The 14,855-nt window shown below is 34.2% G+C and overlaps 1 protein-coding gene across 3 annotated transcripts in view; it reads left to right on the top strand.

The window, feature by feature from the left end:
• SPOCK3 (SPARC (osteonectin), cwcv and kazal like domains proteoglycan 3) overlaps nt 1-14,855 on the top strand; it is a 163,240-nt gene that overhangs the window by 54,697 nt on the left and 93,688 nt on the right. For 2 of the 3 annotated variants that reach the window (XM_015625631.2, XM_019006448.2), the window contains exons 3-4: nt 3,840-3,848; nt 3,940-3,985. In XM_015625631.2, coding sequence (XP_015481117.1) covers nt 3,840-3,848; nt 3,940-3,985 — 55 coding nt within the window. The remainder of the gene's footprint in view (nt 1-3,839; nt 3,849-3,939; nt 3,986-14,855) is intronic. The other variant, XM_015625632.2, reaches the window with a different exon arrangement.

The raw sequence follows: 14,855 nt of genomic DNA, 5'->3' as shown, positions 1-14,855 counted from the left end.
TCTTCAGGAAATCTTGTTTTTCCTGCTTTCCTAACTGTTAGAAAGTATTGTTTCTTGGAAAGTTATTACAAATGAAGCCTGACATTGTGCAGTTGACAATGAGACTTCTTCTAAAGTTGGTAGTTTGAAAGTCACATAAATAACAGTATCCCTGTGCTGCAGTGGTGAAATTGTTTTTCAATAAAATATAAAGATAATTATAAGTTTAGAAAACTGCTTCAGTTTTAATGGATTCTCTGTTACAAATCAGCTTTTATTTTAATATATTAGCTTTTATTGTGTAGGCCATACTAGGATACAAAACAAGGGATGAGTTTTCTTTATCTAGTTTTTCAGGTCAACCTTGGTCTGAAAATATTTGTGAGGAAACATCCTTCCTTGCCCATAGACACCTGCTGTTCTCTGAGTCACTCATCAACTATGTATTACTGTGTTCTTTAGAATACAAATTTCCTTTCAAGTGATGGCAGCATCTACAGAAAATGTTGCAGAGGAGAGATTGGTTAAATAATGTAGCAAATGTGCTACAGTGGAAAGAAAAGCAGTAAGAACAGTAAGAAGAGCAGTGGCTCTGTGTCTGTTTAAAGGTGAAAACTTCTGCTGCATAACTGCATTGCCATGTATGGATTAGGCTTTTTGTTGTTTGATTTTATTTTTTTCATGGAGCTTTTTTGTTTCTCACCATATTTAAATGTGTATTTTTTAAAAACTTACAGAATAACTCATTTTGAACGATGTGAGAATACATTGTTAAATATATGGAAGAATATTGAAGGCCAGAAGTAATAAAAATGTTCAAGGCAGAATATATTTTTTTCTTATTTTTTAATATCTTTGCTGATCAAGCTGCTGTTCTGGTTCTTTTTGTAGGGTTGTCAGATTTTCAGACAACATAGATTTTATTTTTTTTTTTTTTGTAGTAAGACCTTTTCAGGAAAAAAACCATAAAAATATTAGTCTCAAAGTACATATTTAATTGTAGCATGAGCTTAAGTTCTTAGAAACACTTCATCACTATGACCCTGAATGGGTGTAATGCTAAAACATGCATAATTTTAAGGCATGGATATTAAACTCATTGAAATCCATCATCCATGGCTATTAGAAGTGCTTTGTGTCTTTCAAAGAGACACTTGAAAGAAATCCTGACATTTCACATAGTTTCAAGTAGAGCAGTAAGGATGAATTTTCTGTTTAAAATGTATGAATAACTTTAGCTGGAAAACATTGAAAAACTGGACTTTATTCTGTGTACTTCTACAACTTGACCTTTAACATGCTCAGGACAAAGGCAAGGAAATTCAGAAGACTTAGGCTCTGTCCTGAGATGCTGATACATTGACTTTTGCATTTATAGATTGTTAAAGGATACTTTACCTAGGGATGCTGTGATGCTATCCAGCCTTCACTGTAGAATGTGTATTCCTTCATTCTGTTTTTATGTTAAAATTACAAAATGAGGCTTTGTACGTTATATAATGATCTTGATTACATTCTGTAGAGGATATTGAATGTTATTATAATCAAACTTACTGACTGAAGATCAGGAAAGGTCTGAATGTAAGAGAAGGCCAGGTTCTTATGCAGAAGGTTAAACAGCTTCAGGAATATTTGTAAAATTGAGAAGCTATAATTTATTGAAGCAATTTCTTTACTTAATCTGACAACTGATTAACATTTTTAATTGTTTGTAGAGGCACATAGGGGTTTTGTTGAACATACCCAATAGTGGATTTTATTTAAGTAGCAGCTGATGGGAAAGATGAATTCTTTAGGGAAAATCAGTATAGCTATATATGGTTTATGGGTATTTATATTTTGGATCTAAGATAGAAAATTTTATGCAAACTATTCAAGTCATATACAATTAAAAATAGCAAAACCAGACACAGCCTACAAAGACAATAGAGGGGTAGGCATACTGGGGAGAATACAGAGCAAAAAAGAGCTGTGTGGTGTATAGATCCATAATTCTGCTCGTCTTGAATGCTCTGCACAATTCTATTTGCCAAGAGAACAGACTTGGAAAAGATTCACAGAAGGATAACAAGAAAGGTATGGAGTTGCTTTGTAGACAGAAGTAAGTCAGCAAGAATTCTAGCAATGCCTGAGGGATATTATATTCAGGATCTGTGAAGTTGTCTGCATTATAGAGATGAACAAGAATTGATTTATCTTCTGGATGGTTTGAGGCCAACTTGAGAACGTGTAATTTATACAAGCCCCACTTGTACATTGTTCCTTAAGCAAAATGCAGGATGCTTTGCCTTGGAGTGGATATTTGTCTCGCTCAGGATGACTTCTCTTTTGTTCTAATAGCTTTATGTTCTAGATATTCTAATTTTTCACCATTTTAATAACAACCCAATTTTCTGCATGAGCTCATTGTGGATGAACATTGCTGATTTAGTAGACATGGAAAGAGAATCTATCACTTTGATGTTTTTTCAAGAATTTTAAGTTTTGCCTCTGTGGTGTGACTCCTGGAACAGCATTGCCTTACAGCTGGTTTAAGCCTGTTCAGAACACCACTGAAGGAATAACATCATAGTGACTAGTAGGAGGAATATATGAAAAATACTATCATAATTGTAATTCCTGCTTACTTCGTGTGTGATTAAAAAAGATACACCTGTGTGTGTTTTATTACTTTAAAAATATAGTAATTAAAAAGGCAGATCAGGTAAACTGATTTGTAGATTGTTAATCTGTTCAGCACCAGAGTAAAGGAATGGTTAAGTATTGGTACAGAAATACACTTCTATTTTGTACTTCTACAGTCTGCTAATTTCTGTCTTTCTCTTTGGAAGCACAAATTTTTGTAACAACATTTTTGCTAATAAAACATAATCAGTCAAATATGGTTTAGGCTGCAACTACTTTTTTTTTTTTTTCCTTTTCTTTTGGGGTAAAAACCCAACAAGCATTCTGTACTTGCAAAGACATATTTGATGCTTGATCATTTTTAACTTCTTACTGTCTGGCTTTGACAACTGTACGAGATTACATTTTCTCAGTAGTTAAAATTGGTATAGATTACTGCAGTGATCTTTTATCAAGTGGGATGGAACTGCTGGATTTGACAGAGTATACCCACTGTGTTTTGTTAACTTTAATTTATACAGAGTTTAAAATGTTTGGTACACTCTTTTAAATATTTTTTTCTAGAGAATAGTTAGTTGGATTAAGACATAATAATAAATAATTCCAACCATTTTTCTATGACACCTGTTATCTGAGATATGCAGATTGATCTATTGTCTCAGCCAATAATTTGTAATTTATTATCAAATTTCTCATAATCATGAAAACCATTTATTTAATTTAAGCTTTTCCATCTTGAAATTGAAGCCTAACACAGCTGATGACATAATTAGGAAGATATTTTATGTTTATAATGATGATTTGTAGAAAATAGATCTAATTAGACTGATTAAATGAAAGATCTTACTGATGCAGTTAAAACTACATAGCAAATTATATTATTAAAATTCACATATTGTTTAAAATAGCTGTATTTTATTGATTATGACTTTGAAGCTTTACTTTTGAAAAACCATGCATTGAAAATATAATGAAGTTTTTCAATACCTTTGAAGTTAAAGTACAGGAAAACTATCGTTAGATTTAAAAACAATGTTAGAAACATTACCTGAGTACTGTAAGACATTTTACATGCTAGTAAGTAACATTTTTGAGTGGCATTTTTACTTGATGAGTGATGCAAATGGCCTCTGAATTACACTGTGTTATTCTGTGTAAGTAATTTGTCCCATCATGATAACTGTAATCTTTTTCTCTCCTTTTTTTTATTTTATTTTGCTGCCTGCGTTTTCTAGGAAGTAGAGGTTGGTATGCTTCTTCTGTCTTTTATGATACTGTGAGCTTTTCATGGATTCCTTACGTTTTACTAAATTTTGGTTGTTTCTCCCCCTCCAGGATGATTATTTTCGTACGTGGAGTCCGGGTAAACCATTTGATCAAGGTAAGATTCCCCTCCCAGGTGCCTGTGTGGGATAAAATTTAAGTATTTTTATTTGTGCTTCTGTTCTAGAATACTAACAGAATTCTGCTAATTTGTGTAATTTTCTCTGTCTGGAAATAATTGATTTAAAGAGGACCAGTAATTCAGTCTAATCATTGTTTTATGTCTGTGATTTTTTCAAACATTTATTGATTAGAGATTGGGAGCATTAGAAACCTCCAGAGTAGGTTAAAGTTTCCCTTGGAAAAACATGAGGTTTGGAAGGTTTTGTTTTATTTGTATATTTAAGTTAAGAACCTGTGTTTTTCCAGTAGGACATCTGATGAAAAACAGGCATGCAGTCTAATACTTGTCTTTTGCAGCCAAGAAAACAAATTATTAAGATTTTGAATGTCTCTTTATATCCATCGGCTAAAAGATGATATAGAAAACCAATTTTGGGAGTCTGTCATGTTCAAGTGATCCATCTTGAGGCAAAATGCAGCTGGAGCTTTGGGAATGCTGCAGTACAACAATTTTAGGCTGAGAATACTGTGAGCAAATGCAGCAAATACTCCCATTACACATTCCCTCCCCAGGCTTTGAAACTTAGTATTTACTGTCAATATAATCCCCCTCATATATGTTGTTTCAAAGTGTATTGCTGCCATTTTAAAACTGCTGAGAATCTTGATACTTCTTTTAATTGCTCTGAGAAATTCTCTGAGAAAAGACTTTGTCTTTTCTGATAGAACCAGTGGCATTAATGCAATGAAGAAATGGTGCAGGGGCTTGTAAACAAGAGTCTAAGATAAAAATGTGTTGCTAAGATAGTGTTTATTAAATTTCAAGAACTTTCTCCACAATGTGTACTGACTTGTGAGGAATATTATTTTGTTGTAATACTAGAAAAATTTGTGGTTCAAGGAATTGGTTATTGTAAATACAAATTGTAAATATATATACATTTTAAAAACAGTGAGTGTCTTAAATTTAAGCCTTCTTTTCCCTAAAGGGGCCTGCATGAAAGCTGGTGAGAAGGGACGTTCTACAAGGACATGTGATGGGAAAAGAGGCAAATAGCCTTAAGTAGGAGGAAGCTGGGTTTAAATTATATACTAGGAAGAAATTCCTTACCTGTAGGATTGGGTGAGGCACTAGAACAAGTTGCCCAGAGAGACTGTGAAATTCCCATCCCTGGAGGTGTTCAAGACTAGTCTGGATGGGGCTCTGAGTAACGTGGTGTAGTGGAAGGTTCACTGCAGCAGTGAACAGGGACATTGGAACTAGATGATAGTTAAGATCCCTTCCAACCATAACTATTTCATGATTCTGTGAATAGTGTTTTTATTCATTCTTCTATACTTCAGTACATTTTGAAAGGCCTTCTTATGTTAAAGTGTTAGAGTATGTTAGAATTGCTCATGTAGAGAGATCTGTGTAATTCTGTTTTTGTTAATTAGAGTTTCTATATGGAAATACATGTCCAAGTATAGAGGAGGGTAGCCCTTACAATGAAATGGTATTTGTTCCTGGGCTGCAAAATCTGTTTTAAAAGATGGAAAAATACTATGATTTGCATTGCAATCCACCAACACCGTTTCTTAAGGCAACGTATGACATTTGTTTGAAAAGGAGAGCTTGTTCCCATTGAGCCCTTGTTTGCTTATATCCTTATAACATAGCAAAAACGTATTTGAATGTTTTGACTGTACATTTTATATATGTGTATACACCCCTATTTTTTTTTAATTTCTATAAATACCACAGTGTAACTTGTTAATAAACAAATATGTGGTGCATGTATTACTATTGAAATAAACCTGTGTGTTCCATTAACATACTTAGTTACTGCTAAAAGACAGGTTTTGTTCTTTCAGTAGTTTTAGAAAAAAGCAAGTAGAATGTTGTATGTTTAGGATTATTCAAAGTTGACTACTTCAGTATCTTTATCAACATTTTATCAATGCTTACTCACATTAACCTCCCCATACACACACACACACACACACACACACAACACACACAATATTTGGACACATTTTATTCATACACCACTTTTATATCAGATGAAAATATACCAAATATTTCTAGTACGTTTTATTTTTAGACTGCAGATGATAGCAGAGCTTGGAGGGTGTAGCTATTGAATGAAATCACATGCACAAAGATACTAGTGTAATTTTGTGAAGTGGAAAGGATGTTTTCCTTTGCTCAACAGAAGTACTGTGGAGGAAAAGTGGAGTATATTCATGTAATTGAAAAAGTGCAGCATGACATTTCTGCAGAGGTTGAACGCCCTGAAGGTATAGTTGGTTTGTAGATGTATTTATAACATTTCTTGTAGACCATTCCATTGAATTATTTTTGGCTTTTGTAGTATCAGGTTATTTTAGATGTCTGTTTACAGCAGAAATTTTGTAGATAGTGTTGTACAACAACAAAACCAGATTTTGAAACTGTTTCATTTATATTAGTTCAATGTCTGCATTTTTGCTCTACGTATTTCATCTACCTGGTTCTGTAATAATTTGGGTAACTAAGGATATCCAAATACATGCAAACATATCTGTATAATTTGAAAATACACTTCTGTACTGTGAACTGAAATAATTTAGAGTCATATTCAAAAAAATAATTTTGTTCACTCATTTGCAAGCTCTGGGAAGTCATAAGGGAGTTTAATGAAGATCCATCAGTTGAAGATGGAAAACAGTCATGTAGAATTAACTTTGCTGCATTTGATATGTGCTCTCGTGATCTAGTTTTTATAGAACTATTGATGTTTTTTAAACTAGAAATATATGTCCATCACTTTCAAGATAAGTTGCAGTACTTTGTAATTAAAATGTATCACGTAGCACTTTAAAATGTTGTCTCAGATAAAGAAATAATGGTGTCTATGTAGGAGGACACTATGAATTTCAAAAAGACCAGAACTGGAAAGCTTTTAAAAATACTTCATGCTTATTTACTGTTAAGACTAAACTATATTTAATCTGTTAAACAGTTTCCAGTTTCAGGTATTTAGGTATGTTTAGGAATCCTGCTCACTAATGAAGTACACTAAATTCTATGTTAAACAGATTCCCACTGCTTTATGATGCTTTCAGCTAGTACTTGCCTGTAAAGATCTCTTGTAGATGCCTGAGGAACACTTCCATGGTGCTTTTTCTTAATTATCTGATACTGTGTTTAAATGGTTCTTTTATTTCTCTTTTATAAATTTATCTATTGTGGTAACATCACAGATGTACCTTGTCCTATACAATTCACAGACTTGGCTCCTAACTTAGATTCACTGGATACAACACTTCTGCTTCTCTAGTTATGGCTTGAAAATTATTTCAGTATTTATTTCTGTGAAATCATTGAATGGATTCTAAATTTTATAGCTATTTTTAAAAGAGGCTTTAGAAAGGATTTTTACTGAGGCTACACTGAGCCCATTATAAGAGACTTTGCTTGCCTTCAGTAGCAGCCTAAGCCCTTATTCCTGCTGTCCTGACATCTTTGCTTTATACCGAGCTGTAAGGGTCTAGAGTCACCATATTGAGGATTAATATAAGATAAAGTAAGAAGTATTTTTTTCTGTTTGTTTTTTAACGTGGCCAAATCCTGGATTCAGGTGGCTGTTCAGACCCACAAATCGTTATGTCAGAAAAGTGGAAAGGTGTTGCAGGGTGACAGTGACTGTCCAGAGTACAGCACCAGCTTCTCAAGCTGGCAGCATGCTGAGAAAAGGGTGTGTGGAACTGTTTCTTTGCAGTTACAAAACTGCTAAAATTGAATCCTGCAAATTTCTCACTTTAGAAGTCCAGCTTCTCTCTACTGTGCTGGCATGTCCCAGATAAGGGTCAAGTCCATGAGTACTGCGTACCTGAAAATATTTGCTGTGTACTAGGACTGCTTCTTCCTCACAGGCTCATTTAAAGGCCTAATTTGCTTTTGTTTGCCACAGAAATGCAATATGAAGGCAAGTAAAGCACCTAATAGAGGTATATATTAAGAATATGAAAATGGAAATAACATTACAGCTTAATGGTGAGGGAAAAATAGTTTAATAAAACCCTTTAAAAGAACCAAACAATAAGCAAAGACTGTAAAGAAGAAAAAAAAGCTGTACATAGTTTTACTTGAATAGAATAGAATAGAAGAATGAAAACCTGAAATGTTAGATAGAAGTTGCTTTTTTGACCTATTTAACTTCCAAATACAAAGAATGTTAAGGCAAATCTCTTACAGAATTTATGTGGAGGTTATAATTCAGTTTTTTATAATTCAGTTTTTTTTGCCACAAGTAGAATTCCTGGCAGTTTTTGTTTGCAGGTATATTTCTGATGTATTAGATACTTGATTTGAATAGTCTACTGGATTCTGGTTTAGTTGGTTTAAAAATCTAAAAGCTGAAGTTGATTACAGTAAAATGTGATTATGATTAAAATTCCCTATGTAACTTAAGAATACATAATGAGATACAGAAATTAGAGTTCTCCAAGAGACAAAAGTAAAATCATTAAGGTTGGAAAGGGCCTCTAAGATCACAGAGTCCAACCTTTAACCGAGTATTTCCAAGCTCACCACTGAACCATATTGCTGAGTATCTACGGATCTTCTGGCTACCTCCAGGGGCAGTGGCTCAACCACTTCCCTGGGCAGCCTTTCCCAGTGCTTGGCAACCCTTTCAGGGGAAAAAAAAAATCATACTATCCAATCTAAAACTTCTCTGGTGCAACTTGAGGCCATTTCCTTTTTGTTCTATCACTTATTAGGTATGAGAAAAAAACAACTCTCACCTTTCAGGGAGTTGTAAAGGGTGATAAGGTCTCTCCTGAGCTTCCTTTTCTCCAGGCTAAACAACCCCAGCTCCCTCACATGTTCAGATCTGTGCCCCAGACCCTTCCCCAGTTCTGTTGCCCTTCTTTGGACATTCTCCAGCGCCTCAGTACAGAGAGGGCCCCAGAACTAAATACAGGATTTGAGGTGTGGCTTCACCAGTGCTGTATCTTATAGCATGTTGTTTTGCAAAAATAATCATCTTGGCAAGTGAGACAGTATGTGGGAGAATTTTGAGGGAGATGCATTTCTGCTCTTGCAGGTCTGCAGATGTTTCTTTGTCCTTGTTGCCCAATTTGAAGAACCCAGAAGTCAGTTCTAACCCAGCTAGCAAGTCTCTAAATTATGATTTAGTGTATTTAGGAAAGGATAATATAATGCTTAACTGTTTGCTGATGATGTATCACTATTGTGAATGTTCTAGTAGTCTTAAGGTGTTATTTCTTTTCTGCCAAATGAAGAAGGTGAACATTTTGATACAAAAATAAAAAACGAAAGTGCTTTTCTAAAGCTGTTGAAAACTTAAAAAGTATGCCAGGGAGTGTGCACTTGTGTTTCTCCTTGTCTTAGTAGGTTTGGATATCTTTGCAGAACATTTGAGAGCTCCTTATTATATATTGAAGAAACTCAATATAATTGTCTTAATTTTGTTGTCACTTACACCAGTCTGAGCCCAAAATAACTATGTTTTTTAGCAATTTAAATAAACAGGATCATTTCTGAATTGTCACAGATGATGATAGGGGAGGCATTTGATTCCTGAATATGTGAAATTTTTCATTTACATCACATTTTGAGCTAAGTGTAACCTATTTTCTTGTAAACTTTCAAGTAATACCCAAAACACAAAAAAAAATGGGAATGTTTTTCAAGCAGAGATCATAGATATTTGTGAGGGGGGGAGAATTTCGTATAATTTAGTCACTGCACAAGTAACTTAAAAAAATGTGACTTGGTGAAGATGATTTTTTTTAAAGAGGGTGGAGAAAGAATGAGTCAAGTATATATAAATTTTGAAAAAGAGATCAAGCTTTAGTGAGTTTGTTCCAGAGGAAGAAGAGAGACTGGCAGATTCAATTTTATTTTTTTAGCACTTATTTTAAATTATATTATCCATACCTAGAATACCAGGTACTATGTTATGAATCAGTGTAATGGCATTTTCATGTCCTTTTTAGAAAAACCTTATTTGCAGCAGTGAGCAAAATCGAAATATGCAGTACTTTGTGTCAGTTGGTTATAACCAATGTCAGATGGTTATAAATTAGTATTAGATGTTTCTTTGCTTATCAGAGCTTTTGAGTAGCATAACTACCATTGCAGGGCAGCTACAAACTTGTTGCTGATGTCCCAGAGCTTAGTAGTATAGAACATTAGGAACAGTGGTGCTTTTTTATAGAGGATTTAGAGACTTTACAGAATTATCTTTGAACCATCAGTATGAAGAGTTCTGAGCACTTGTGAGAGGAGAATTTCTTGGCAGAAGCTACCTCCATGCAAATAGCCATCTTAAATATTGAAGCACTTGCTCACAAGTTAGAAACCAGACTAGACAACCAGTGATGTTCAGGGATTTGAATCTAAACTTTTAATTACTTCATTGGCCACCTGCAATAAAACTTCCACTCTAGACTTCTTACTGAAGTTGTAGATTTGTGTGTCCAGATGGAACTAGTGTTCAGGAAGATTCTTCTTGTGAACATCCAGCTGTAGTTACCCATTCTGCTTTTTAGGCTATATACTGAATCTTACATGGCAAATACAGTCCCTGGGAAAAGAAACAAAAAATTGAGATTCTTCTTTTTCAGAATGCTCCCATCAAATTACTGAGGTAGGCTATTTCTTGTTAATCTTTCATTTTTATTTATAAATTTCAGATTTCTGGTTGCAGAGTGATTCATTTTTATGTTGAAGTTAAAATGTGTTTATTCTCAGTAGATATGTTGCATAGTGAGATGAGCTTTTCTTGTAATGAATCCACAGCAGTGTTGGTAGAAACCATATGTGACTGAGGAGGGTCTATGTGTGCATGCAAATTTTGAATGCTGATCAGTGTATGATTTAGGTGAAAGATAACTGTTACCACTGTTTTAATTAAACGTTTGTCTGGTCTCTGTGTTAGCTGACAGTGTCAGCTGAGTGATTATGTTCTCTGCCTTGCTCTTCACCCTCCTGTTACTGGAAATTGTGTTGCTGGGATTCTGCAATCATCTAGACCCACAACACTTGTCACTGAGAAATCCTGCTATCGCGGATGAGAAATTGTCATCTTTTAGAATGGAGAAGTAAAGATACTTGTGGTCTTTAGGTACCTTCAGGAATTGTGAGATTTATCAAAGGAGACAATATGAGTCATTCCCTTCTACGGCTGTCTGCCTTGGGTTATAACCTAGACATTTGACATGACCATTAATATTTTAGTTAAAACTTTCAGATAATATAATTATTTTTTTTCTCCCTGCATTGTCAAATATGAAAACATTGTAGGCAAAGAAGTCAAGACTTGACTTTTAAAGTAGTGGAATTAAATGATTCATGAGATGCACGAACCATAGTTAAAGTTTTGGTAAATGGAAACATTGTGCTCACCAGGAATGAATCAGAATATTGGAGGAAGAAAATAGACTTTAAGTCTGAAAACTTTGTCCTTAGCTTTTTTTCACCTTTCATTTTACTTAGAGTGGAAAGTAAGGAACATGTTAGAATGCACTCAGAAGTTTGTGGAGTAATGATAATTTACCCAAATTTCTGCCACAGTGGCTGCCATTAAGAATATTCCTATGTTATGGCTTGCTAGTCTTTATTTCCTAATATATTCCTTATAAAAATTATGTTCTGACTAATGTCAGTTTTCAGGAGTGCTAGCTGTAAATTGGCTTACAGAAGAGATGATCAGAAGCTTTTCTTAATTTCTTTCCCAAATTTGAATTATAAATAAATAGATCTGTTAGAAATAATTGAATCAAGTTTCTGAATATTGATTGCTTCCTTGTCAGAAGAACAAATCTCTACTAATCTATCGAAGTCAGCTGAAGTTTCTAATGGCAGAGCAACTTCTAATTTACAATGGAAGTTCTTAAAGAAACAGTAGATGTTAAAAAACATTTTATACCTTTGATAGACTTTTTGTGACAGTGATATTTTTCTGCTTGTTAAAATGTAGTTAATGTGATGTTACATGGTATTGTAGCCAGACACATGGACAAATGTCAAGTAGGCATGTGGACCAATAATCTATAGCAAGTATGCTTTTCTGAATGTTAGGAGCTGTGTAAAGCTGAACATTATCAAGTTGTTAAAGCTAAGATCAGACCTGCATCTTTAGAACCTGGTTGTATGTGACATTGTAGGAAGTCAGCTGATACAGCAGTAAAGAGATGATTTCTGACAAGACTTACATAAATATATTTCTTACATCTAGAGTCTCCTCTCCATAGTGAAAACCTTTGCCTGTTTTCAATAGCAGTGTAATTGTGCTGTACAATTGATGTTTTCATTTCAATTATGGGGGCAAGCCTCTAATTTTCATAAATATGAGATTTTAGTAAATGTTAATTGGATTAAAAATTGGATTGATAGCTGTTTCATGTTGAAGACAATATCTGCAAAGAATACATCAGTCCTACTGGGGGATTTTGATGATTTTGGTGGGAATGTTGTTCTTCTTCAAAGCTGCTTATTTTAGCAGAAACAAACATGCAGTATTGTCTGTGTACTCTGAATGAGGTAGGGGAATGCCAGGAATGTTTTGTTAGGGATAACTAGAAGATGGATAGAAGAATGAAAGACTTTGTGCCATGTATTTCTTGATATAAATGAGTACATGTTTGGTGATACTTTTCCTCAAATAAATTTATGCATTTTCATAGCAGTTTAAGATATTTAGGATGACTTCTTGTAGAGACCAGACATAGTCAGATGCGTCCCTGCGTTGTAAGGAGAGTACAGTTCTTCCCCAGCACGAAGAACTTCAGACCCTGGTTTTGAAAACTGTTTTTCTTGTGGTTTAGCCTTTATTTCTCGTGAAACTTACTAATTTGTCAGTTCCAAGTAGCAAATAAAACAGGCTCAAAAGAAGGGCAAGCCATTTCCATGCTTTTGCAAATAGGTAAGTAGTTTCAGTCCTTTCAAAGATGGTAAAATCACTAATGCAATCTGATGTGGGTGCTATGCACTTTATAGTGTAGGATTGACTAGAGCATCTGATATTCAAAGAGAAAGACATACAGTAGTTTTCATGGTTTCTAGCAGCATTTCTTTCTGGGTTCTTTCTTGTTTATCCTCTGGCATGTTGTTAGTCCAGGCAGACATTGACTCTTCAGTTAGTTCGCTTTTTCACATTCCGAAAATCTACATTTTCATCTGATCTCCCCCTTGCTGTTTTTTTTTAAATTAAAAAAAAAAAAAAAAAAAAAAAAAAAAAAAGTTTCCAAGGATATACATTCTTCTGACTTCTGTACCAGCAAAACTTAGTTTGGTAACTAAGAAAGTTTCATGGAAAAGTACTGGGAAAAGGGAGGCCATGTGTCACACGTAAGGTGAGGAAAAAACACTTCTACAGGGACCTCACAGCTGACACAGAACAAGGTCATGGAGTGATAATGTGAGTTAGTGTCAGTGGCAGGACCATGAGTGCTAAACATGCTTTTGAATATAAAAATGGTCTTGTGTTTTTTGCACTCTGCTGGCTTAATCTGAGGTGATCAAGGGTTACATACAGGGCATGATAACCACTGAGTCAGCAAACAGTAAAAGATTATATTAGCAAATGGAAACCATTATTATTATAGTATAGTATATACATTATTATAGTATTATTTATATACTATATATATATATATATATATATACACTATTTATATAAATAGTAAATACTGAAAGTACTGGTTCCCATTTGCTACTCATCCTCATGTTGTCATAAAGTCAAAGTGGGAAATTACCATCTCTTGCTTGTAAAGTTGGGTTCTGCCTGTAATGTTTTGTCAAAATGTAGCATAATGCCAAAACCATATTGTATGACTAACTAACTTTGATGGAATTGTCAGAACATACCTTCTGAGTCCCAACAACTTTAGAAATGAAGTAACCATTTCAGTGGGAATGATTACATAATCTCCAATGTTCGTCCTTTTTCCTGAAACCTGTTTCCTACTTGGTATTAACTCAGCATCCTTGTATGATTCCAGATTTCTGTTAGTCATGTGTTTTTTATTTCATTAACCTATTTTATTTTATAGAGGAGTTATTTGAAGATAGACCATATTCCACTATTGCTACTTTAGTGATTCCATCAGGGAACGTTCTGGGAAGTATGTTCCCTGATGTAGTACCTTAAATGATTACTAGTGTCTGGCATTACATTCTGCCTGACTTAATGCAGAGAAAATATTTTAAAGAGTATCTAAAATCTAAAGTAAATTGGAGAAGGATATGATCTCCTTAATTTTTACTCTGACTCTCTAACCCTAGTTCAGTATTTTTTTTTTTGCTGCAGTTGCTTCCCATTCATATAGAATTGTTGTAATCAGATTTATTCTGGATTACTGGTGGTGGTTTTATGGTTAGTTTATTGTAGAAATACCAGTGTGTGGAAGAAGAATACATCTTTTCATATACTTTTTGCTGCAATTAACAAAATACTTCTTTTCTGTCTGCATTGAATTATTACACTAATGATTCCGTCACTTTTCTGCTTTGATGATAATATGATATATTTGTTTTGCACAGCTGAATGTATTATTGAAAAAGTCACTGCTCAGGCTATATTTAATCACACCACTACAACATCATGAGTCCAAACTGCAACTAATGATCAACTTGGTTCTTGTTTTCTGGGTACATGTATAGTTATCAGGCTTAGGTTTATGTCCTCTGTCAGGTCACATGAGATGTGCTTAACACTTTGATTCTGAGGAACAGAAGAAACATAAATTTTCTTTCGGAAAATATACATGCAAATGTTTGCTCTCAGGCACATGGTGTGATTGTTGGGAATGTCCTGTACAGGGTCAAAGGATTTGATAGTCCTTGTGAGTTCCTTTCAGCTCAGAATATT

The sequence above is a fragment of the Parus major genome, chromosome 4 (genome assembly GCF_001522545.3).
Source record: "Parus major isolate Abel chromosome 4, Parus_major1.1, whole genome shotgun sequence".
Lineage (NCBI taxonomy): Eukaryota > Metazoa > Chordata > Aves > Passeriformes > Paridae > Parus > Parus major.
This window is presented reverse-complemented; position numbering and strand designations above follow the sequence as displayed.